At 40.2% G+C, this 25,265-nt stretch overlaps 1 protein-coding gene across 5 annotated transcripts in view; it reads right to left on the bottom strand.

The window, feature by feature from the left end:
* parn (poly(A)-specific ribonuclease (deadenylation nuclease)) overlaps window positions 1–23,478 on the bottom strand; it is a 95,841-nt gene extending 72,363 nt beyond the window's left edge. For 3 of the 5 annotated variants that reach the window (XM_069905086.1, XM_069905088.1, XM_069905087.1), the window contains exons 1-10: window positions 23,422–23,478; window positions 20,893–20,970; window positions 16,885–16,964; window positions 11,952–12,019; window positions 11,111–11,192; window positions 8,916–8,976; window positions 8,420–8,585; window positions 5,935–5,997; window positions 4,603–4,641; window positions 2,511–2,553 (exon numbers count right to left, since the gene is read on the bottom strand). In XM_069905086.1, coding sequence (XP_069761187.1) covers window positions 2,511–2,553; window positions 4,603–4,641; window positions 5,935–5,997; window positions 8,420–8,585; window positions 8,916–8,976; window positions 11,111–11,192; window positions 11,952–12,019; window positions 16,885–16,964; window positions 20,893–20,970; window positions 23,422–23,440 — 699 coding nt within the window. In that variant the 5' untranslated portion in view covers window positions 23,441–23,478. Of the gene's footprint in view, window positions 1–2,510; window positions 2,554–4,602; window positions 4,642–5,934; window positions 5,998–8,419; window positions 8,586–8,915; window positions 8,977–11,110; window positions 11,193–11,951; window positions 12,020–12,825; window positions 12,916–16,884; window positions 16,965–20,892; window positions 20,971–23,264; window positions 23,331–23,421 lie in introns of those variants that run through there. The other 2 variants (XM_069905090.1, XM_069905089.1) reach the window with 2 other exon arrangements.
* Between the last annotated feature and the right edge of the window lie 1,787 nt (window positions 23,479–25,265).

Raw genomic sequence — 25,265 nt, 5'->3', positions numbered from 1 at the left:
ATCGTCAAAACCTCAAAAGGTAAATGCATGAGAATACAAAGTCAACACAAGGAAAAATGTGAATTAAAAAAAAATGTATTGTCAGATAGAGTGGCAGAGGCAGATTCAACAATGGCTTTCAAATGAATTGAAGTTAAAAAACTGGACTGGAGGGGAAATTTTTTAACATTAACAGGAAAAAAGGCTGGGGAATGAGTAAATGGAATTGCTCTCACATTAAAAAAAACAATTTGTTTGCTTCTGCACTGCATTAATTTGCAATTTGCTAATTCTCAGTGCATATCAAACAAGATGAAATACATGATCATTGACTTAAAGAGAGGAAGCAAGAGTTCACAACAGTTCCACATTAATGACCTCGAAAGATCTGATGCTCCACAAATAAAGGCATGTATCTTGACACTGTATTCATCACCTCATCTCCCCATCCTGTACCTTCTGAGATTTGCATACACACTCTGCATGCTCCCTTTATATTTCTTAGTACCCTTTCACTTATCTTGTTGCTCGACAAATGTATCATCATTTTTAATCCAGACCAAATTTTATCTGCCACTGACGTGCACCACCCGACTAGTCCAGTCATATTTCCCCATCATGTTTACAGCCAAACACAAAGTCAATGTTGGTTTCATTTTCAGAAGTCCCAAACTTAATTTAAGCCCAAAAATGTACTAAGGAAGGAACCAAACAGCAAGTCCAATGGAATTTGAATAGTCTAGCAGCCATCAAGACATTCCTAGCAGTAAGCACATTTTGGATCCAACCTGCAAATTTCCTTTGGATATGTCAGAATTTTTTTTGACTTTTCAGCGAGACACTGGAAAACATCTTGCCACATACATTCTTATCAACTCTACATTACCTCAAAATAAAAATGCAATCATACTGATCAAACACAGATCCTTGCCGATTGCCCTTTATCTAGGACTGCCCTTTATCTAGGACTGCCCTTTATCTAGGACTGCCCTTTATCTAGGACTGCCCTTTATCTAGGACTGCCCTTTATCTAGGACTGCCCTTTATCTAGGACTGCCCTTTATCTAGGACTGCCCTTTATCTAGGACTGCCCTTTATCTAGGACTGCCCTTTATCTAGGACTGCCCTTTATCTAGGACTGCCCTTTATCTAGGACTGCCCTTTATCTAGGACTGCCCTTTATCTAGGACTGCCCTTTATCTAGGACTGCCCTTTATCTAGGACTGCCCTTTATCTAGGACTGCCCTTTATCTAGGACTGCCCTTTATCTAGGACTGCCCTTTATCTAGGACTGCCCTTTATCTAGGACTGCCCTTTATCTAGGACTGCCCTTTATCTAGGACTGCCCTTTATCTAGGACTGTCCTTTATCTAGGACTGTCCTTTATCTAGGACTGTCCTTTATCTAGGACTGTCCTTTATCTGTTAAACTCTGCTAAAGGATTTTAGGGGATTAAAACAAAAGGCAAGTTACCATTGACACTTGCTCTTCTAAGTGATTCCTGGATAATGTGTGAAGGACTGGAACAGCTTTCATCAGGATGCTTCAGAGTAACAATTTAAGCATTTTTGTGTTACCAAAGCACCTGGAGTTTATGACCAAGAAGAATGTAACAAAGGTACAGGTACACGATCCTTTATCCACACATCTAAAATCTGGAAAGCTCCAAAATCCGGCAAGTGGGGACCGGCGGACGGGAAGGCGGCCGAGGGACCGGCAGTCGGGGGAGGCGGCCGAGGGACCGGCGATCGGGGGAGACTGCTGGGTGGTCAGGGGACCTGCGATCGGGGGAGATGGCCGAGGGACCGCGGTTGGGGAGGAAGCCAGGCGCCAGAGGGACCAGCGGTTGGGGGAGACATCCAGGCGGCCGAGGGACCACAGTCAGGGGGGACGGCCGAGGGACCGCGGTTGGGGGAGGCGGCCGGGTGACTGGAAGGGGGTGGGTGTGGATACGGCAGCACAATTCGGATGGGATTTCCGAAATCCGGAAAAATCCAAAATTCGGACCACACTGTGCCCCAAGAGTTTTGGAGAAAGGATCGTGTACCTGGAGGGCTATTCAGCCATCTTGAACTCTATGTGCAAAACCAAGTCCCAGAACATCAGCAAGGTCATGAAATTCATCATCCACTACAGATGACAGAGCCCATCTACAATTGCTCAGTCTGGAGAAACCAAGTCAAGGCCCATGTCGGCTCTATGGTCAGCCACAGACCGGGAGCTGAGACTTATAGCCAAGTGAGGAAATCTAGCATGTCCTGAACCCTGCCTGGTACAAGGACTTGCAGCCAATCTGGGAAGGTTGACCCCATGTACATTGGGCAAGGAGAAAGATATGAAACTGCTAATAAATATATCTGAGTGCTTTAGAGAGCAGCTCAAAACAAAGGGAAATAATGATTAGCATATATAACAGTTGATAAGACTTCTACTCAAGCTTCCAATCACTATTGATCAAAAAGCTGACAAAATTTATTCACAGGCAACAATGTTAATATCCCAACTGCTTTCATTTGACGCCAAGTCACTACCTTTTCATTCTCCAAGGTTTCCACATGAGCTCCTTTTGGAAACCTGAAACAAGAACATAGGAAAAAAAATAATTGATTTGAAGAGCCTCAAACAAACTGGAAAAACTGTGCATTTTAGTGCAAAGTTTCCACGTCAAATTTAATTGCACTGAAATTCAAATAAACCTCTGCCATCTTCTAAATAATGTAAAATTTTAGCAATATCTTTAAATTTTGCTTAATTACCGCAAATTTGCTCAACGCCTTTGAAAAATTCTCTCAATTCTATTGCAATTATTTGTCATCCTCTTTTTTATTTTTTAAAATTAGACATACAGCATGGTTACAGGCCCTCTGGCCCAGGAGGCTGTGCCGCCCATATCCCCCAATTAACTTACAGCCCCCACATGTTTTGAAGGAAACCGGAGCACCTGGAGGAAACCCACAATGACAGAGGGAGAATGTGCAAACTCCCCATAGACAGTGCTGGATTCGGACCTGGGTCACTGGCATTGTAAGAATGCTGTGCGAATTGCTAAGCTAACCATGACACCTAACTTCTAAAGTAAAAGTCTAAAACAAGAATTCTATACATATTTATACTTAAATTTAGCAGACCAAATAATTTCCTTATTTGAATTTACATTCAGGTTGAGATGTCAGAGCATTTATTTCTATTCACCTCAAACTGCCTTAAAAAAAAATAGCTGGTGTGCTCCAGCCTTAAATACATGTTGAAGCATTTCAGAATTTTAAAACATTGATGGAAAAAAAATGTCATTTTCTGTCAAGAACAGTACGAATCTTAGAAGTGCAACTTGCAGGGAATTAGGTTCCTTTACAGCTGCTGCCCTCGTTGAGGTAGTCTGCAGGTCTGGGAGGCATTCTGAAGATGGGAAGTTGCAAAAGGGCAACATGAAAAAGAATCTCAGGGTTGTATGTGATGTTTTGTGTGTACACTGTGACAATAAATCTTTGAACTTGTGTGTGGCACACAATGGCAACCACAATGCAAGAGTATCAGAGAAAGAGATTATTTAAGCTGGTGCAGGAGGTGGCAAAAAGGAAATATCTGCCCTGAAAGAAAATTCTTTGGGATAGAGATCATTGGTTTGACAAAAAATGCATTATCTTGGTACTTTTTGCAGCTCCTGTAAATGGAGACCTTTCTCTTATTTTCACTGAATGCAGGTTTTTCCCCAGGATACTTTGAAATATTGTATGTCAAGACATCGTTAGTAGGGGTCTATCTGTATCCTTGAGATCCTGTGAGGTACTTGAAGCTGAACTGTATTCCACTACAATCTGTGACCTCATGTCCTCACAGTATAGCTTTATATTATGTCCTGTCAATGGATCAAGATGGATTGAAAGATGGCCACAAATGTAATTGGTAAATTTCCCAGAGAGATTTTTGTTTTCTGGAATGTGACAGGCAGTTCCTAGACTAAACAATGGAACATATCATCCAAACTTGGCAGGTCATCAGATGTTATGAATTTGCAGGGTCAGCTGAAGTAGACAAGCCGTTGTAACATTTCAATCTAGGGTCTAGGTTGGCTACACAAGCCATCGAGTTTTTCATTACTAATGGCGATAAAGTAGTTTATATTAAAATATTTAAAATAGCCTTGAGCAGCAGAGGACAATTAAGCAAAAAACAAATTGTAAAGGTTTCGTACTAGGCTGTATAAAGACATCAAATCTTAACAACCGTAGTGAAACAGATGAGTTTCACAATAAACAACCATTGCATGGTCACAATTTCTGATGCTAGATTTCCAGTTGTCATCGAGTCTTTAGATTACACTAATGTAATTCTAAAGTTTAGTACAGCCATGGTAACATACATTAATCAAAGAGTATTTTATTCAATAACTTCAATATTCACCAAGAGCAAGATTTCAACTTAATAGATGCCTTAAACAATTTTGAATAGCTTTGAATAAATAAAGTTTATTGAATAATTATTTCACTATTATCCAATCAATTCTATTTCATTCATTTCACATTCCGACATTACATTCTCATCCAGTAAAGACTTTTCACATGTTCATTATCTTCATAATGAAGAAAGTTCAGGCAAACCCCCCACCCCCGTACCATGACTTACTTCCAGTTCAAAGTCTGATAAATGAGCTTTCTCTGGAACCTTTAAAGAGAAAATGGTTTTAAAAATCCAACAACAAAAACTGGATGCCTCTACAACAATAGGTTTTCATGAAAATGGACGGTAAGACCATCTTAAAATAAGCAAGAAACAATTTACACATTTGATTCTCATGCTTAATGCATGTACCAGCAAACTGTTGCTTTTTAATGAAAGCAGGTAAGAGAGGCATAAAGAAACAAAGAAGGGGTGTGAGGGAGGGAAGAATGTACTAACCATGTCTCTGACAGTACTTTAAAAGTGTAATCCAATTAGTGCCACTCCCTCCTCTTTCCCCATCGTCTAGAATTTTTGTTCTCATTAGAACTCATGCAACCCCATTATAAAATTTACAAAGGAAAATCCTTTCTCTAGCCTTTATGTTCATTCATTCCAGATCATCATGACCGGCTGTATTTGGCAAATAAAAATTATGGATAGCATTTTTTATAACTGACGGAAATAGTCAGACCAGATTTCAATCCAGGTAACGCTTGTTGTATTTGGCCTCCAAGTCATCTCAGCTAAAGGTGGGCGAGAGTAAATGCTTCCCTGCAAATTCTAGTGATCTTGTTTGAAATATACAGTAGAAGTCCTAAAATCCAAACTGCTCAGGGCTAGTGTTGGTCCAGATTTTCCAGAATCTCAGGCAGTATTTTTAAAATTTAAATTTTAGGAGAAATAAAGAAGAGGTGAACAGGTAAATTTTGATAGTTTATTCATTTGCAAGTACGGCAGTCTTCATTTATCAAAATGAGCAGTTTTAAAGAAAAATAAAGTCAACTCTTGACAAAAATGTGAACAAATATATTTCACTTCAAGAGCATGTAATGCTTGAAATAATGTTTAAAAATGAACATTGTTAAAGAAAAATACAGTATACAAATTAATTTCTTTGAGATAAGTTTACCTGTATTAAGCATGGTCGGTTGTTATTGCTACGCATGTGGCACTTACACATACATGCTTGCACACAAAATCCCACTAAATTTAAAAAGTTTGAGAGTCTTTGAAAAGTTCAGATTCTCAGGTGGCCCCGATTTCCAGCAACCTGATTTTTGGACTTCTACTAAATGTTGAATGAACAGATGTGGCTTCTCTGTGATTTCAACCCCCACAAACTCAAGCTTACACATATCAATAAATATCTCCAGAAATTATAATCGAAAAAAATTCCAATTGTTAACTTTCAATCATAACATCTGTTAAAGCTTTCTACAGTTTTATACTAGATTCCAAAAATCCAGAAAGTAACCAGTTTTGGAAAAAAATAAAGACAAATACATTTCTACTTACCCAGTACATGGATCTAACTCGATACTACCTTTGTCATCTTTCAGCAACTCTTCAACTTTCTCCCTAAAAACAATTACATTATTCAGCTTCCAGTTCACAGACAACTTCAAACAAAATTTTTGCCCAAGCATCAAAACGTCGCATAAAAGCAAGACATCACTGATCAGAAATTGTCCAACAAAATCCATCTTACTTTCCAATCAATTGTTTTTAAAAGACAAGTTCATGATCAAGAAACAAAGGACGTTGTATAAGTGACAACTTGGATGCATAAACCTGGGAGAAATTCTAATATCTTACACAGGAGCGACTTGGCCAACTGAACAAGCTGTTTTCGAGTATGTTTGTTATCTTTTTTTTTTAATTTGCATCATTACAAAAAATCTAGTTACATATTAATAACTTGGAGGCTGAATTACAAGCTTTCATCTACTACTTCATCAAGTTGCTTCAAGCTAGAATTCAAATCCCATAAAACAATAATTCAACCATTTGTTGGATCCGTTTGCTTCTATCCAGGATTTGTGCTGTTAGTCACGTTAGGTTACTAAATTAAACAATTTGAAAATAGTGAAACACAAAAGTCTGCACAATTTAACTGGCATGCGTAGAATAGAATAAGTAACAGGGCATTTCGGCCCATGAGTCCGTACCGGGATGGGGGGGGGGGGGGGGGTAGGCTAATTGGGTAGCATGACTCATGGTCCGAAATGGTCTGTTACTGTGCTCTTTGTCTAAATTAAAAGATTGGCCACCCCTGGATTATAGGAAATGATATTAACAAGTCACCAAAATGTTTGTTAGATATTTGGGACAGAATTTTATACAGCATTTATCCTCACCTGCACCTAATCTGGAAGCATTATAAAACATCCATTGTTTTATGATGTCATTACTCCTAATCTCCACTAGAAATGTCACCAGAGGATTAAATTAGATGAAGATATAATCATATGAATAAAAACATTCCAATTAGAGAATATGGGAAAAAAAGTTAACAAATCATTATTTATTCACTGAAGTAAACCTGGATTCTTGCCCAAAATTTTAAATTCTGAATATTCTTTAATTCAGAAGACAACCCTTAATACAGACCCAGATCTTTGCTTCAGTGATAAACAAATTAGTTATTCTTTGCCCTTATCCATAACATTTATCAATCAGGAAATTCTCTCAGAGACTCAAACCTACAAACCCATTAAAAGTCAATGGAATTTTTCTGCATCAATAAAAATGCATTTTCAATTATGACTTTTTGTTCAAGATCACACCCTATTACCAAATTCATCCACCCCAATTCAAATTTCATCGGAATGCAGAGATAATTGAGAAACAATCATCAGTAAAGAAACACAAGACACTACAGAATCGTCTCTCAAATCAAAAGAAGACCTGTGATATTTTACAACTCTGGTCTCCCCCGGAGAAAGAAATTACTGTTGGAGAGGGGCAGGAAGGGGACCCTTCATTGGCACACCCAACTCAAGAGGTGTCAGGCTTTGTCATCAGTTCTAACAAAGGCAATTAATAAATCAATATCTGACATTTAAAAAAAAGTTAAAATCTTCAGAAAAGAATAGGTGGAGAAAATTTAGATTTAGACATGCAGCATGGTAACAGGCCCTTTTAGCCCACGAGCCTGTGGCGCCCAATTATATCCAATTGGCCTTTAACCTGTGGAACATTTTGATGGGTGGGAGGAAACCAGAGCATCTGGAGGAAGCCCACGCAGACACAGGGGGGACATAAACTCCTTACAGACAGTGTGGGATTCGAACCTTCTCCCAATCACTGACGCTGTAACAACGTCACGCTAACTGCTACGTTAACTGGCTGCCCCTTTACTTCTTCAAGATCTTCCTTTTTAAGAGATTTAAAAATTGAAGAAGTAAAGGGGCGGCATGGGTAGTGTAGCAGTTAGCACAATGCTGTTAGTAACTGGGATTTGAATCCGACACTGTCTGTTGGTATGAATTTGTATGTTCTCCCCATGTCTGCATGGGATTTCTCCAGGTGCTCTGGTTTCCTCCTACCGTTCAATAAGTACCAAGGTTGTAAGTCAATTGGGTGTAATTGGGCAGCACAGTCTCGTGAGCAAAATGGTCTAAATTTAAAATTTAAAGTACAATGAATGTTTCTCCAAAAGGCTCAGATATTTTTATTTAAAAATTGTTTTTGCTGCCCAGTTTACACTTAAAAGCTATTAAAAGCTGTTTTCTACATGCAAAAATACACAGACATATCCAATATATTTATTAGGTACCACTTGACAAATATTTGAGGCTGGAAGACACATTTAATATCAGTAGCTCAAAGGATTTAAACCCAGTGTCCCTCATCAGGATTTTCTGCCTCACTCCACAGAAATTGACATTATGATGTTTTTGGACAACAAATCAAGAGGTACAAGCAAAATGTAAACAATTGAATTGGGCAGATTTGGTCAGGTGGGAGAATTGTTGCAATCATTTCAAAATTCACTTACACGATTTTCTCAATAAAACTTCGGTGTTCTTCTGGAATGACAATTGGCCCTTTGGTAGAGTTTGGCGAAATGAAAGATGGTGTTCCTGTGCCGTTAGACTGTTGGTGCTTCTCTTCTAACTGCTCCCGAAGCTGCCTTTCCTCTTCCCGGTTTAAGTATGGGATCCCTGCAAATTTGAATTCCGGTAGACAACAGTCAACATTAAAATTTCACTGCATCTTCTAGTAAACCTCCAAATAATGGCACGAGTTTTCCAGCAGAGTGTTACATAGCTGCCCTCCTTTTTGAGCTTTAAATATGCTATAGAAAAGACCTGACAGGATAAGAAATACATTTTAAGAAATGTAGAACTTGTAGCCTATAACTTATTAACTACTGCAGCATGGAATATCACCACAACATCTCGAATGTTAGAAATATCCCTGCTTCCCCATTCCCTCCATTGTTTGCCACAGAACAAATGCATCTTGATTTTCTTTAGAAAATGCTTACTCACCATCTCGGAAGACTTTATTGAAGTCAAATCCTTGATTTGCTAGAAAATCAATACTTGAACTCTGGGGATGTTTAAAAAAAAGGCAGAAGGAATGTGGTTTGCTAAGACAAAACTATTTAACCTAGATCTGATAAAAAGCAATAAATACACTTTTGCTTTCATCAGTAATTATTGCACAGCCAATATCTTTAAAAAAATCTGTGATAACGCATTGCCATTTACAAGAACGCAGTGTGCTGACTTCCAGTTCCACGGCAATGGAGATCATGGGTTTTTCAAACACATTGCAACATTCCAAAAAATGGCTAAACCTATTAAATGAATTAAAGTACAGTAAAAATCCCCATTTTCTCGCATTCAATCAACCAGAAACTGAATCAACATTTAATAAGTAAATAAATAAAGTTTTTGAAATATGAGAATAAATAAAGTTTTAAATAAAAATTTGTAAATGTTCTCTGAAGCAACATGGGTGAAAATGGGACCAAACACTCAGCCAGCAGAGTGTCCCGGTCGTGCCCCTCCCGGAGCAACTGTTTGAATTATGCTGTATTCGAATAAAATGGCAGCACCCAAGATGAAGAGCTGGCCGATGCCATTGAGTCGACTCTCCCAAATTGTCTCCCTATCCCTGCCTAGAAAGAGTCTACACCTTTATTAGTATATTAATAAACTATAAGACTACAGAATAATTTTTTTTTTTTTTTACACGTTGAATATAAAATTGAACTTATTTAAAGCAGCAACTGGTTCTAAAGTAGTTTTATTTTTTGCTTGAATTAAAAAAAGTTTTGTAATAAATTTTATTTACAAAAGACAGGCGTGGGAAAATGGTTATGGGGAAAACACACACACAGCTTATAGCGGCAATAAAACAATGCACACAATTAAGCAAGGCACTTTAGGGATCTGTGCTGTTCACAATCTCTATAATACTGAATGAAGCATAATGCATCCAATGTTTAATCCAGATTGCAGTGTGATGCAGAAGGGTGTTGGGCTTGAGAGAAGGAAAGTGAATGGACAAGGAAATGACAGGTGGAATATATTGTGTTAAAAAAAATGTATGGTTATCCACTCCAATTGAGAAAACAAAGGAAGAATAGTTTTTAAAATGGTAAGAAATTGAAAAGCACTGGTGTTCAGATGAGCCTGGTAACCATGTTCTCAAATTAATAATACCCAGCCTCAGCAGGTAATTAAGAAGATGTGTGTCATTCAAACAAAACAGACTTTAGCTGGAACACAGAATGATCACTTCTCAGTTCAACCAGCAGAAAGTACTGCAGAGTGGTTGAGGTTTTGGCTCGAGGAAGTGCAGGATGGTAATAAATGTAAAAGTACTTTAAAGCAAAGAATGAGGCTGCCTGAGGGTAGAGATAGCACAGATATAACAAAATAGATAGGTTTAGCAGCGAGCCAAGGGAAAACGGTTCTCTCCCCAGAAGGTGACAGATCCCAACCTCAGTGCCTGAATGAATGGTTGAGGCAGAAATAGTTATCACATTTAAAAAGTATTGGGCAGAGGACATGGCTACGAAATGAGACGTGGAAATAAAATTACTCTGAAAATTATTTTCAATAGAATAAACAGCAGAAATAGAATAAATATACAAAAACTTGTATCATTCTACTATACAAGAAAGGTGCAGGAAGGATGAATAGTACAGATAAATTAATAAAGATAATTGCAGGAAAATGGAACACAAGTAACAAAACTGCAATAAGCCCATTGGTTTTGGTTTCAAGACAACTGATATTCAAAAGGTTATGTTCATTGTTTTGCTCTTCAGGTTAGTTTTAGAATTTACATGCAATCTGAATCTAACAATTGAAATAAATCTATCAAAAACCATTTCCACAAAATACTGCGAAACAAACATTTTTTGTGCAGAGCTATTATACTCAAGCTTTATTCCGAGTTAACGTTATCAGTGACTACTTTTCAAAATAATTAATTGCAATTTTAGTTCATTGGACCGATCTGAGATTTTTATTAAAATGAACTTTCATTTTAATATATTGGAGAGATGAGGGAGGGAACTATTCCTGAATACATCAAAAGATAAAGACCATCACTACCAGCTGGTGAATAACTTTGACTGCAAAGATCCAAAGCTTTGGAAGGAAACCAGTGTCAGTAAGCACCCAAATTCTGCAGAATGTGCATTCCTTTTAACAAATGATCTTTTTACCTGGCAAACAAATTTAACGTCAGGTGAATTCCTAGAAAGTGGCTTTGGAAACACATAGAAGTTGAATGTCTTCATTATGTGCCTGTCAATCAAAAACATAAAAGCAACAGGTTAAGAATTTGAACTCGAACCATAAATTGTAATGCTGGTACAGTAAAAACCCCAGTATCCGGCACCGATGCGGATGGTAGATGCTGGCTAAATGAATTTGTCGGTTGCTTCAGATTGTGTGGTGCATGGATTGAGGAACTGACCACTAGGGGATGCCAATTTTAAACTTCGTACTTTTACCAATTTATTTTCTGCAATTATTTTTTTCTCTTGCTTAAATTCCACAGAACCAGGATTTTTACTGTACTTTTGAGTTTTTTTTTTTACCCCAACTTGACTACTGGCCATTATTTTCTCACATGTGCTAAAACAGACCCACATTATCCAATGTAACTTTAACAGTTCTTGCACATTTTCCCCCCTATTTAGCTTTCTTGAACCTCTTAATGTATTTGCATTCCTTAGTCTCTTATGGATCTTCTTACCCAACGAATTTTTCTTTCCTTTTAGCCTGACAAAATTACTCATTTTGATTTCTGATAATAGCTGCTCCACACAAGCCAGCATTGGCATAGCAAGTGTTTATGTTGTCAATATAACCATTAGAATGAAATGAGGAGCTGAACTCTCCATGCCATCATTGCTTCAAATCACATGTAAAATGTTCAAATGTACAATTATTTTGACAATGATCTTCAAGCAAATGTTGAAATGAAATTTCAAGAAGGTAAGATTGTTGACAGAAACTTAGTATTCATTAGAAATGAATACCTGTGCAAAACAAACAAACCTATTCCCTGCAGAGTCATACTTAAATGTGCAAAGTCCAAACTGAAACAGCAGAAAGTCCATGGAATGCTGTAGAAACACAAGTAGGGAAAAATTGTAGTGAGTATTATTGGACCAGTTCAAGGATACCAATTTCATTTTCACTAGACTGCATCTGTACCATCAACTGTCCCCAACCCCATCACATCTTGCCCCGTTTGACTTTAACCTCTCACATCTCCAATGTAATGACAATGTACTGGTAAAAACCGAGAAGAGGCGGGGAGTGGAGGCACAGTGCTCTTCCGTGGGGTGCTACCACCCATTCCACCTACTGACTTTAAATGCTCTGTTAAAGAAGCAGATGATGTTTTATTTAACATGCTGCGACTGCAGGGTCTGGGCCCAAATTGGCAGTGGCTTCAAGGGTTTGCAGACTCCAGGAGACCAGCAGCTGGCATAGGGCATCAGCAACAGTGAGAATACCCCCACCAACCCCCCCCCCCCCCCAACCACAGAGAGGGAGAAGCAGAGAAGACAATCATATGGAGAGTGACCACAGTGGCGGACCAACAAGGAGTTCTGTGGTTGAAGGAAGCGCACACATGCTGAGCAGTTGGCAAATTGCAGGTGAGGAATCCATACCCTGTGGGCGACCTGATGCCAAAGAACTCACACCAGGATGCAGGATTCTAGAGACTGGCTCATGAGAACCAGATATCGGAACCAGGATTCAAGAAGATGCTGTCAGCAAGCAGGGTTCCCAAAGGCTCCTGGGCACTGAAAGCTTCCTCTTCGTGTTTAAGGCTTGGATCTGGAGCTAGGGATGGCGATGATTTGAACTGAACTAGGGTAACATGGTTGCCATAGGGGTTAGTGCAATGCCTTTACAGTACCTGCGATCGGGTCCGGACCAGGGTTCAAGTCCCACGCTGTGAGGAGTTTGTACCTTCTCAGTGTCTGTGTGGGTTTCCTCTCACTGTTCAAAACATACCTGGGGTGTAAATTAGGCAGCATGGACTTGTGGGCTGAAATGGCCTGTTACCATGCTGTATGTCTAAATTTAATTTAATAAATAAAATTCTGTGACTTGTGGCTGCGGGAGCACTGGATGCAAATCTAGACACTCACTGAATCTAGGGGAGGGGAACTCTTGCTTTTCTTTCTCTGACTGGAAGGGGCACCAGACAATGCTTATTACATTCGTGTTTTATTATAGGACAATAAATAGTATCTCATTCTGGTTCAGCAGAGGCCTGACTCTCAGTTCATAATGTCCCCATCTCAATACATTCTGCCCCAAATGGAACAACAGCTTTTCCTCTGCTGTTTGCTTCCTGTCCATTTGTTTGGTCAGGACTCTTCACCCAAGTCTGTAGAACCTCCATATGAAACCTTTGTTCTGGCCTCTTACCCGTTCTCAGTCTTCCTTTTGCCAGCATGTTGTCTCAACTTTTCCACTCTCCATCATCATACAAACCCACCCTCCTCAGAACATGCAGAATTCCATTCATTGACCAATCCCATTAGTTTCACCATGATTGACAAGAATTGATCTCTACCTAACAGAGAGTGAAAGATTGCTCTCAGATATCTTACATCTCCCTCTGGACTTTAAACCAATCTATGAACAGTAGATGACTGACCTCATTTCCTTTGGAGGCCACAGTCCTCTGAGCACCCATATCCTACTTCTACCTAAGCCATGTCCTCGAAGACCCATTCCTTTTGTATATTTGTGTTCCATATAAATCTTTTGCTTCTCATCTCTAACTTTACTGGCCATCAGTTCCAATCCCTCTACACTTCCACCCAACATCAAAAGGATAACCTGAGGTGCCTTCAGTTTTTCCTTGAGCCAGGGGTGTGGGGGGGGGGGGGGGGGGGGCGAGAGAAAGAGGGAGCAACTAGTCCCAGGCCATCACCACCTCCCTGCTAAGCTGAACTCTATCCCACAATGAATGACTTCTTCTACAACTCCATTCACTTCCTTCAAACCAATAATGAAATGGGGAAACAGCTTTGAATTGGTATGGAGGGGTATGGACCGGGTGCTGGTCAGTGGGACTAGGAGGGTGGGAATTTGTTATGGCATGGACAAGTAGGGCCGAACTGGCCTGTTCTGTGCTGTAAGTGGTTATATGAATTCCACAATTTCAAAAAATATTAGCCATTCTGGTTTCTATCAGAAACCTTTAAGTAGTAATATCAAGCTTGATATGTTATTTAATTTGGATCTACGTGGAATACTGATTTGAGCTGCATTGTAGATGTGAGTGAATGTGGAAATATTCTGCTATCAGATTCCTGAATGAATAATGAACCACAGATACTGCCTTGCTTTTGCACTATTTTTATTTATTTTGTAAGGTGGTTTATATAAATATTTGGACCGTGATAATGCTGCAAAACAATGAATTTCGTGACATGTTCATGACATTAATTCTGATTATGTTTTTATCAAAATAATTTGCAATCATATTTCCACATTCACTCACATCTACAATGCAGCTCAAATCAGTATTCCATGTAGATCCAAAATAAATAACGTATCAAGCTTGATATTACTACTTAAAGGTGAGGTGGTGAATACAAGTCTGTCCTCCTACTATCTTGTACATTTTAAACGGACTCAGGTGTGCACTTATTTACGAACCATAATCTGCAGATTGAGAGATCTTGCACTCAAAGTGGAATTAGGCTGGGCAGTTCTTTACTGACAGGCATGAATATAGTGCAAATGTTTTCTTTCTGCCTCACTTTATTGAGGATACAAGTTATCCCAGCATCCTGTCCAATATGCAATACCTCATTAACATTACTTGAAATAGATGAACACGTCACCATCACATTGCCAATTGTGGGAATTTTTTTTATATATATGTAAATCGCCTGTCACACTTGCTACAAAATTGGCAAAAGTTTAGAAGTATTTTAATTCCTGGTATCATTCTAGTAAATCTTCTCTGAACCCTCTTCAACACCAGCATGTCCCTTCTCAAATGGGAAAGGGAATAAAAGTACAGTCTATTATTTAGATGGGGAGAAAATTTGGAGATACAAAGGGACTTGGGAGTTCTCATGCAGGGTTCTCTAAAGATTAACCTCCATGTGGGGTTGGTGGTGAGGGTGAATGCAATATTGGCAATAATTTCTAGACAAATATGGATTGTAATGTTGAGACCCCATAAGGCACTGGTGAAACCTGACTTGGAGTACTGTGTACAGTTTTGGGTGCCTCATTTGAGAAAGGATGTGCTGTTGTGGCAGAGGGTTCAGAGAAGATTTACTAGAATGATGCCAGGAATGAAAGGGTTAGCGTATGAAGAACGATGCTTAAAGGCTTGGACAGTGTAGACGTGGCAAGGATATTTCCCAATGGAGGGGATTCTAGGACAAGAGGGCATCAATTTAAAACAGAGATTTAAAAAATTTCTTTAGTCAGAGGGTAGTGATTCTGTGAAACTTATTGCCATATGCAGCTGCGGAGGCAAGGTCATTGGGTGCAGTTAAGGCAGAGATTGGCAGGTATTTGATTAAGTGGCAGCTGGAAATTTTTTTTTTAAGCGGAGTCCAATTTGGTGAATTTTATTTTAAGTGGAGACAAATTCGGTGCAATTAGTCAGGGCATTCAAGTATTACGGGGAGAAAGCCAGCGAGTGGGCCTGAGTGGGGTGATAGATCAGCTCATGATTAGAATGGCAGAGCAGACTCGATGGGCCAATGGGCCAACTTTTTTGTTCCTATTTCTTATTATTTATATCAAGATGAATAGGACATAAGAGCAGGGAGGTGATGGTGAGGCTTTACAAGACTCTGGTGAGGCCTTACTTGGAGTAGGGGGAACAGTTTTGGGCTCACTTTTTGTTTTAATACTCAGGAATCTTCTTGGCTTATGTTATCTTTGGATTATTTCTGTGTCCCGTTCGTAACCATTGTTATTTTGTTGCATTTTCTTTTGTAAAACGAATGTGTTTGTTGATTTATCCTACACCCCATTAACCTACACCCCATTAACCTACACCCCATTAACCTACACCCCATTAACCTACACCCCATTAACCTACACCCCATTAACCTACACCCCATTAACCTACACCCCATCAACCTACACCCCATCAACCTACACCCCATCAACCTACACCCCATCAACCTACACCCCATCAACCTACACCCCATCAACCTACACCCCATCAACCTACACCCCATCAACCTACACCCCATCAACCTACACCCCATCAACCTACACCCCATCAACCTACACCCCATCAACCTACACCCCATCAACCTACACCCCATCAACCTACACCCCATTAACCTACACCCCATTAACCTACACCCCAGGTATGTTTTGAAGGGTGGGAGGAAACCAGAGCCCCTGGAGAAAACCCACAGACATGGGGAGATCATAGAAACTCCTTAGAGAGAGTGTGGGATTCAACCCAGGTCCGGTCCTGATTGCTAGCACTGGATAGATGTTGCACTAACAACTAAGCCAACCACTCTGAATATTGGACAGAGTAGATGCAGCAAAGTTGGGCCCCATGGTAGTAGAGTCTAGGCCAAGAGGGCACAACTTCAGTAATGAAGGGCACCCATTTAAAACAAATATGGAGGAATTTCTTTATCCAGAGAGCTGCAAATCTCTGGAATTTGCTGCCATGGAGGCTGGGTTGATGGGTGTATTTAAAGCACAGAAGAATAGGCATCTGAATAGTCAGGGTATCAAATGTTATGGGGAGAAGGCAGAGAATGGGGTTGAGTGGGAGAATGGATCACCTCATGATGGAATGGTGGGCTGAATAGCCTAATGTGCCCGTGGTCTTGTATACCAAGATTAGAGAAGCACCGGATAAATCTTAAATCCATGACCGTTTTAAAATTTTTTAAAATAATACGGAGTCAGAATGAAGTGGGAGAGGGGTGGAGAAGAAAAAAATATTTTTTTTACTCACCTTTTTCAGCTTTTGATATCTTTCTTCTGGTGTGTCCAAGCCATTTGTCAGAGTACTCACTGAAGGTCCATCACTTATCCCTAAAAAGTAAAAGGCGGCCGTTTTCAATGAACTACAGTAATAGCCATCACTGGCTATTATTAAGCATGCAAGTTAAAATACATCCATCACCACACCTCAAAGTTATGGATTACATGGAATTATATCGACTAAAATGCAACAACCTCTATCACTGCATTATGGTTCATGTGTCAGTAAACTTGAGCAATAATTTGTTCAAGCTGTGCCTTCCCCAGTTAACTGAGCGGAATGCTCACAATCCATTTTACTCGACTTTTGTTCCAAACATTACCAACGGGGCCAGACCTTCTTGGCATTTACACTTCACACAAATACTTCCCCACACTTCTGATCCTGATGAATCCCAAATACTGAATTGTTTAAATCCAAATAACGAAAAGCAATGCATTCTGCAGAACGTGCACATTGTAGTATGGGTGATGGATGAGCGTTTAGCAAGTTGGATCTAACGAAGCAAGAAAAATCTTACTTAACCAAGGGTCAAAGTAACTCTGATAATGTACAAATGATGAATTCATTCATGTTTGTAGAAATCAAGAAATGGGGGAGAGTTTGAGATGACCTTGTGGCAGAGGGGCAAAGGGTTTCGACTCCTGATTTAGCTGGAGGAAACCTCTGCTCATTTTGTCAGACAAGCAATTTAAAAATCCAAGGATGGTGGAGGAAGAGAAATGGTGATTATCAAAGTTCAGATTTAATTTCAGAGTACATACTTGACATCAGATACAACCCCGAGATTAGTTTTCCTGAGGGCAAGGCAGAATTATCAGTAGTGCAAAAAAATGACTCAAGATGATGTGTAAACGGGAGGAGTCACGTGATGGAGTAGTGGCCGGTAGGAGAATACCAGCCCTCTCCAGAAAAGAAGAAATAAAGTGAAGAAAATACAAAGTTCAAGAAACACAAAACATAACAAATAAAATATAAAGTTGTGGAGAAAAGAAAGAAAATAGCACACAAGAAAGAAAAAGTAAAAACAACGGGAAAAAAAGAAGATGCCGGAAGAGAAAGCAGAAGGCCTTATCTGCATGAAGAAACAGAGAGCCGTCGTGGAGAAAAGAGCCCGCTCCCCAAGGTTGATGATGACCCCGCAGAGTCGCGGCCTCCCGACTGCTGGACTGCAAAAATGGCTCTCTGAGCCAAACAGAACCGCGCAAACTAAGGAAAAAGAAAACACAGACAGGAGGGGGGCCTAGCTGAGGAGCGAACTAACACAGCATGACCAGCTGAGGGATGCCCAACATCAGGGCTCTCAGCTGGAAGAAGAGGAAAACGACAGGAAAGGGAGTGATAGGAAAGAAGAACAGCAACAGGAGGCCCAACAGATGAGTAACCCAGAAGAAAAGGACCAACAGCAAGAAGCCCAGCAAAGTGAGGCAAGCAGCTCAACAAGAAAGTCAGAGGAGACACAGATACAAGGAAGAGAAATAGAAGACACAAACACAGGTGCAGACACAGAAGAGGAAGAAGATCAAGCTCTGCACAGAGAAATAGAAGGTAAAAGAGATGGACAGTATATAGATTAAAAAATTTTCAAGAACAAATGGGAGCATTAAAAGAATGGTTGACATTAGAATTAAGAAAAATGAAAAGTACAGAAGAAAAAGTGAGTAGAATAGAGCTGGACATGACAGAAATAGGGAAAAGATTAGAAAATGTGGAAGAACGAGAAACGGCTGTAGAAATGGAAGTGAATGACTTAAGAAGAAAATTGGAAGAAAGTGACAAAAAAGTTAAAGAATCACAAAAGTTGTTAGCTCAGAAGATTAATATAATGGAAAACTATAGTAGGTGAAACAACATAAACATAGTGGGCCTAAAGGAAGATGAAGAAGGGACAAATATGAAAGAATTTATAAAAGAATGGATCCAAAAGGTCCTGGGAATGCCAGAAATACAGGAAGGAATGGAAATAGAAAGGGCACACTAGCCCCGAAACCACAGACCCAACAAAAACCAAGATCCGTTTTAGTAAAATTTCTGAGATACACAACAAGAGAAAATATACTGAAGAGGGCATGGAATAATATTAGAGAAGACAAAAAACCATTGGAATACAAGGGTCAAAAAATATTTTTTTTACCCAGACATAAGATTTGAACTCCTAAAGAAGAGGAAGGAGTTTAACACAAGATGAGGTGTAAACAAACTGACCGTGCAATTATGGAGAGGAAAAAAATAAAGTGTACGAGGAAGAATGCTTAAATTAATTTGTCGTTGAGAAGTCTGAAGGTGGAGGGGGAACAGCTGTCCTGAACCTGGTGGCACCCATACCTCTTTCCTGATGGTAGCAGCAAGATCAGAGGATGCACTGGGTGGTGTGGGTCATTGATGATTGGTGCTGCTCTCCAACAGGAGCGTTTCCCTGTAAATGTTCACCTGGGTACATTTGAAACTCATGTTGTACTTTCAAATTAAATTGACAACAGACATGACAGAGGATATGGAACATGGCCAAGGTTAGATTTTGGGGACATCAAAGGAACGATGGAAGAATGGGAAGAAACACTATTGCGAATTATTCTCCAGCTACAGTTGATAAGAGGTACCTTTAATCCTTCTTGAATGGGTTGAGAAGAATGAAATTTATTATCCTTTGTCTCAGCTCAACTATATAATCATGGAAATTAAGTGCAGAAGTCGGCCATTCAGTCCAAATAGCCTGCACCACCATTCAAAATGAAGGCTGATCACACAGCTTTAGTCCCTGATTTCTGCTTTCCGTCAAACCTCTTGATCCTTTTGGCAACAAGACCACATCCAATTGAATTCATCGAACAAACTAACCTCAGCAATTTTCTGTGGTTGGGAGTTCATAACTCTCCAAGTGATAAAAGTTTCTCCTCATCTCAGTCTCTTATCCATAAAATGTGATTCCTTGTTTTGGACTTTGACAACATCAGTAACATTCTCCTTGCCAAGATGTGTCGGAATTTCAAATGCTTCAATAAATGCATCACCATGCACTCACATTACAGAACCTCCCAACAAAAAGGAAATTACTCCGAGGAGAAGAAGCTGTGCTTGTGCCGCTGGGTATTCGTCTTCAAGCTCCTGTACCTTCTTCCTGATGGCAGCAGAGTGAAGAGGGCATGGCCTGGGTCCTTGAGGACGGAGGCTGCTTTCTTAAAACACCACCTCTTCTAGATGTCCTTGATGGAGTGAAGTCTGGTGCCCGTGATGTCGCAGGCCAAGTTAACAACCTCTGGAGTTTTTTTTTTCCTGTACTGTCCATTGGTACCTCAGGCTAGACAGTGATGCAAACAGTCAGAAGGCTCTCCATGGAACACCTGTAGAAATTTTCGAGCGTCTTCGGTGACAGACCAAAGCTCCTCTAATTCCTCACAAAGAATAGCTACTGATAACCCTTCATCGTGATTGCAATGACATGGAGGCCCCAGCACAGATCTACAGAGATGTTGACATCCAGGAATCTCGCCACTACTGACCACCCGATGAGGGGACATAGTCAATGGTGCATTGACAGCACAGTGGTTCTCAACCTCCCCCCCACATACTACATTAAGTAATCTCTTACAAACCCAGAGTACCTATGGAAAAAAGGTTGAGAACCACTGACTTCCAATGTCAATGGAGAGGTGACTTGCACCATAACAAAATCACCTCACCAGGAATATTGATTCATGTAGAGATCAGATCAAATAAATTAATGCAATAATCGAAAGAACTGTCAAGAGAAGTGATTCAACCCATTTATCTGAATATGACATCATAGGAAGATCTCACAAACAAAGCAGAGAAATGGGCCCTTTTGCCCCACCTCATCCACACCAACCATGAAGTCCATCATGACATACCCATTTGCCCAGATCAGGCCTCCATCCCTCTGTACCTTTCCTATCCAATTACCTCTCCCAACATCTTGTAGGATTGAATTTGACACTTTGGAAAAAAGATAATCAGTACCTGAAAATTCCCCATCAATTGCCAGAAAATCTGCTTCTTCAATTGCTTCATATATTAGGCTGAGGTGCTCTTTAAAATCTAAAAAAAAACAATTGTAGAGAATTACACAAAAACGAGCAAATTATAGTCTTTTGTGTCAACTCAGCCTCATTTTATTTTCCTCAGCAAAAAAGATAAAATTACACCTCATAGAAAGTGGTTTTTAAATTCTAAGCAATATTTTACTTAAATCTTTCATCATAGACAACTTTAAAAATTTATCGATCACAAAAACAATTATTTTATTCTTTAGATACAACCAGCAACCTGTCAGGATCATTTTCCAAAAAGTCAGATGTATACTTATTTAACATTTTGGAGCACCAATAGAATTTAAGTAAGAAAGAAAATGGAATTGTAATGCTGGTTCTATTCACTGGAGGGCAGTGAGAAGTCACCATATTTGCAGGTTCAATAGCAACAAATGACTGGCAAACTAATGTTTTGACAAACTAGTATTAATAGAATTATTCAAATGTACAGCTTCAAAAATCATACTTTTTAAAGAAAAACATAATTTGATTGTATTAATTAAAGACCTGCTGGAGATAATTTAAAAAATACATACATTTTGAAGAGAAAAACTGTACTCCTATCTGCACATTTTTACTAGGGTGATTATTTTTGGGAGTAATTATTCATTCCGCCAACATTGGTTGACTTCAGAAAACCTTGCCTGTCCTTTCAAGGATATTGAAGCTCTTGTGCTATTTGTTAATTCTGGAATGTATCCTGTGGCTTTTTTTTTGCTTAAAAGATTCAAATCGTTTGTAAATACAAATCTGAACCAATGAATTTTGCATCCACAGAACAGGCAGCAGGGGTATGTAGTACAACACTGGTAAAAAGGGGAGGGTGGAACCTCATTTGGGGGAACAAACGTTCACTGCCTTCGTTCACCCTCTAATAAACCTGAAATATTGCACTTTCATGAAATTATTTGGTCAGCAATCGGTCATGGGATCACATTTTAATAAAACAAACCAACATTTCAAGGAAGGAATGTCTCAACAATGATTAACTTCTCCAAGAATAAGATTATGGTAAAAACAGACAATGTTGAAGTACATATGGTCTTCAAAGTTTGTGCTTTTTATTTATTTCCCAGCTTATCTTAAATTAGTGAAATTAAATTTTCATTTTTTAAAATTTAATTACATTGGTTTGATTTTTTTTGGAACGACATTCTATTTGAATCATTCTCTTAAAAGCAGGTCATCCTTGTAAATGTCGACGCTTCTCTCTGGCATCCAGTGAGTAGAACCAGAAGTGGTCCTTTTTTCCTTCTCTGACTTACTTTCATACAATTAAGATTTGGAATATTTCATCAGCTAACATGATATTTTGGAAAAAGAGCCTAACACATCGCCCAATTAGATAAATAAGAAATCTGCAGATTTCATCTCAGAAGCTTCCAACCAGAGAGTATCAGTATTGATAAAATGACATTAACCCAATACCATAATCTTTGTTTCTTTTAATGCCCATCTCCCATCCTTTAGCTCCCCACCCCTCCTATCACTCTTCGCCCTCTGAAAACTCCCCCCCCCCCCCAATTCATTCTCAGCTTCTTTCTCTTGACCCTTTTACTTTTCTCCTGTGTTCCTCCCCATTCATTCTCAGGTTCATTCTCTTCACACTTTTACTGTTCTCCTGTGTTCCTCCCCATTCCCCCCTCCCCCTCCCCATTCATTCTCAGCTTCTTTCTCTTCACCCCTTTTACTGTTCTCCTGTGTTCCTCCCCATTCCCCCGTCCCCCTCCCCATTCCCCCGTCCCCCTCCCCATTCCCCCGTCCCCCTCCCCATTCATTCTCAGTTTCTTTCTCTTCACCCCTTTTACTGTTCTCCTGTGTTCCTCCCCATTCCCCCGTCCCCCTCCCAATTAATTCTCAGCTTCTTTCTCTTCACCCTTTTACAGTTCTCCTGTGTTCTTCCCCACTGCCCCACTTTAAAAAAAAAATTGATTTTCTGCACTCCTGAAGAGGTGGTGGTGGTGGTGGTGGGGGGGGTCAGCCCCTTTGGCTTTCTATGGATACTGCTCGAGTTTCTCCAGTACATTTGTGTACTGCACCTGATTAATGAGACAGAGGATTGACTGAAATAACTGATGGGCAAAAGCCCCCTTATTTTTAAAAGGGGAGGGGGGGGGGAACAAGATCCAAGTCGACCTGTTCACCAGGAAGAAGGAATGATGCTTTAGTTTGAAGCAGTGGGTGTCTCTGCAGTGGTGTAGTTTCCATACCATTTATAGGGGTTAAGGGAGAGGGGGGGGGGGGGTCATATTCTCCTTGCAAGAGATGGTGCAAGGAGGGCTTGAGGGGGCCCCCACTCACACAGAACAGGTGCCGCAGTCGAACCGGCTCCCCCGTGCGCCCAGGCCTGCGGACGGGCTCCGTGACCGTCTCCTTCCCCGCTCCTCCCCTCTCCCCTCGGTCCTCCGGTGGCGGCGGAGAGAGCCGCCGCTCGATCAGCCGGCCCTGCCGTACTTACTCTGCCTGGTGATCTCCATAACCGTGAGAGTGGGGGTGGGGGGGGGGAAAAGCCCGACACAGGAAGTACGCCGGCCGCCTTCCACTTTGACCCCTTCTAACCCCGCCCTCGCCTCCGTCACTTCCGGCGGACGCGGCGTTGGCCCTGATGGGTGAACGGTGCTCCTGACAGGCCTTCCTGCAGCATCCCAGTGCTTCTCCAATCAGCCTGGCCTGATCACCACATCCAGCCAAATTAGACATGATGAACCATTGCCTATAACTCACTCGTCTAGACGATGAACCTTCAGCTCACAAATCCTGCGCCAAGCCTGATGCCCGATTAAACTAAATTTCTTCTGGCTGTACATGCCGCACATCCCCTCCATTTCCTACATATCCATGGGTTTTGCTGGAAGCCTCTTAAATGCTTCTCGTGTATCTGGTTCCATCATTACCCCAGCTAACACATTTGTCCCAAACATCTTTAAATTTATTTGCCCCACCCCACCACCTTAAATGCAGGTGGGCTCTTTCAATAGAGAGCACTTTATTGCCAGCTCTGTGCACACATTGGAGATATTTTTCGTAAGAATTTGAAACTAATGTTGATCTGAGAGAGATGGTCAAGAAAGAAAATATAGTTGATATGCTATGTATGGATTTTCAAAAGCATTTCATCTGGTGCCAATAAGCGTCATTGGGACTGATTAAACGGAGCAGTCGCAGTTCTCACCAGGAAACAAAGATGAACTTTGCTTCTTGGATCAGAAGGAAGAGAATTGTGGTGTCAATCCATGGTCCTAGCAAATAGTTTCCTCGAACATATTCATTATTTGGACTGGGAATGCAAGATGCAGTTTCCAAATTTACAGAAGATGGAAAACTGAGGAGAATGTTTTTAGATTTCAAGGTAATATAGATAAGCTAATGGAATGAGCAGGGCAGTGTGCAATGAAACAATGCTGAGAAGTGTGGTTTGTGCTTTGGAGGAAGAATGTGATAAGGCAAGAGTGTTGAAAATAAACATGGCAGATTGAGAAAGTAGCACAAAAAGCTCAGGATTCTGGAGGCATAGAGTACAAAAAGCAAGGAAGTCATGTCTATAATCTCCTGAAAACACATTTGGGCACAGATAGATTAATGCTTGTAGTTCTGGATGCCACACCTGGAGTAAGATATAAAGGGTTTTGAAAGAATTGCAGAAGGGATTTTATGTCATATATGAGGGAGTTTTATTATGAGGATGGGTTGGAGAAGGAGGGGATGTTCTCCTTGGGGAAAAAAAAAGGTTACATTAAGGCCTTATGAAAGATATAAATACCTTAGGTGGCAAGAACCCATTCCCATTGGCAGAAGGATGAGTATGAGGACATGGATTAAAGATGATTGGCATAAGAACCAAAAGTGACACAGTGAGAGGTTCGGGTATTGGTGGCAGTAGTAAGGGAGGCAAGTTCAGTAGCTTTCGAAAAGGTATCTGAAAGGAAGAATTTGCAGGCTGAATTGGATTGCTCTTCTTTTTGACCTGCATGAACGATGAGCTGAATAGCCACCCTCCATACTAAAATCATTCTGTGATACCGTGTTTATTTTATCCATCACATGACAATGAAAGATGCTGACCAAGGTGAGAAATGGAGTCTGACTTGTAATTGAGAATCGATTTAAGTGGTGCAAAGATGGTTTCTGACAATTGTTGAGAGAGGTGTTCGGTTGTCCACATGCATATTAAAACCTTTGAAATGCTGAAAATATCTGGAGATTTCTTAGTTCTGTCAACCTGGGTCGCTGCCATTGACATGTGATCTTGATCCATCTCACAATAGCCATTTGGTCCTGTCATTCATCACTGACCAGATGTGG

This window comes from Narcine bancroftii, chromosome 12, assembly GCF_036971445.1.
Source record: "Narcine bancroftii isolate sNarBan1 chromosome 12, sNarBan1.hap1, whole genome shotgun sequence".
Classification (NCBI taxonomy): domain Eukaryota; kingdom Metazoa; phylum Chordata; class Chondrichthyes; order Torpediniformes; family Narcinidae; genus Narcine; species Narcine bancroftii.
Note: the sequence above shows the minus strand (reverse complement) of the source record. Positions and strands in the feature narration are given on the sequence as shown.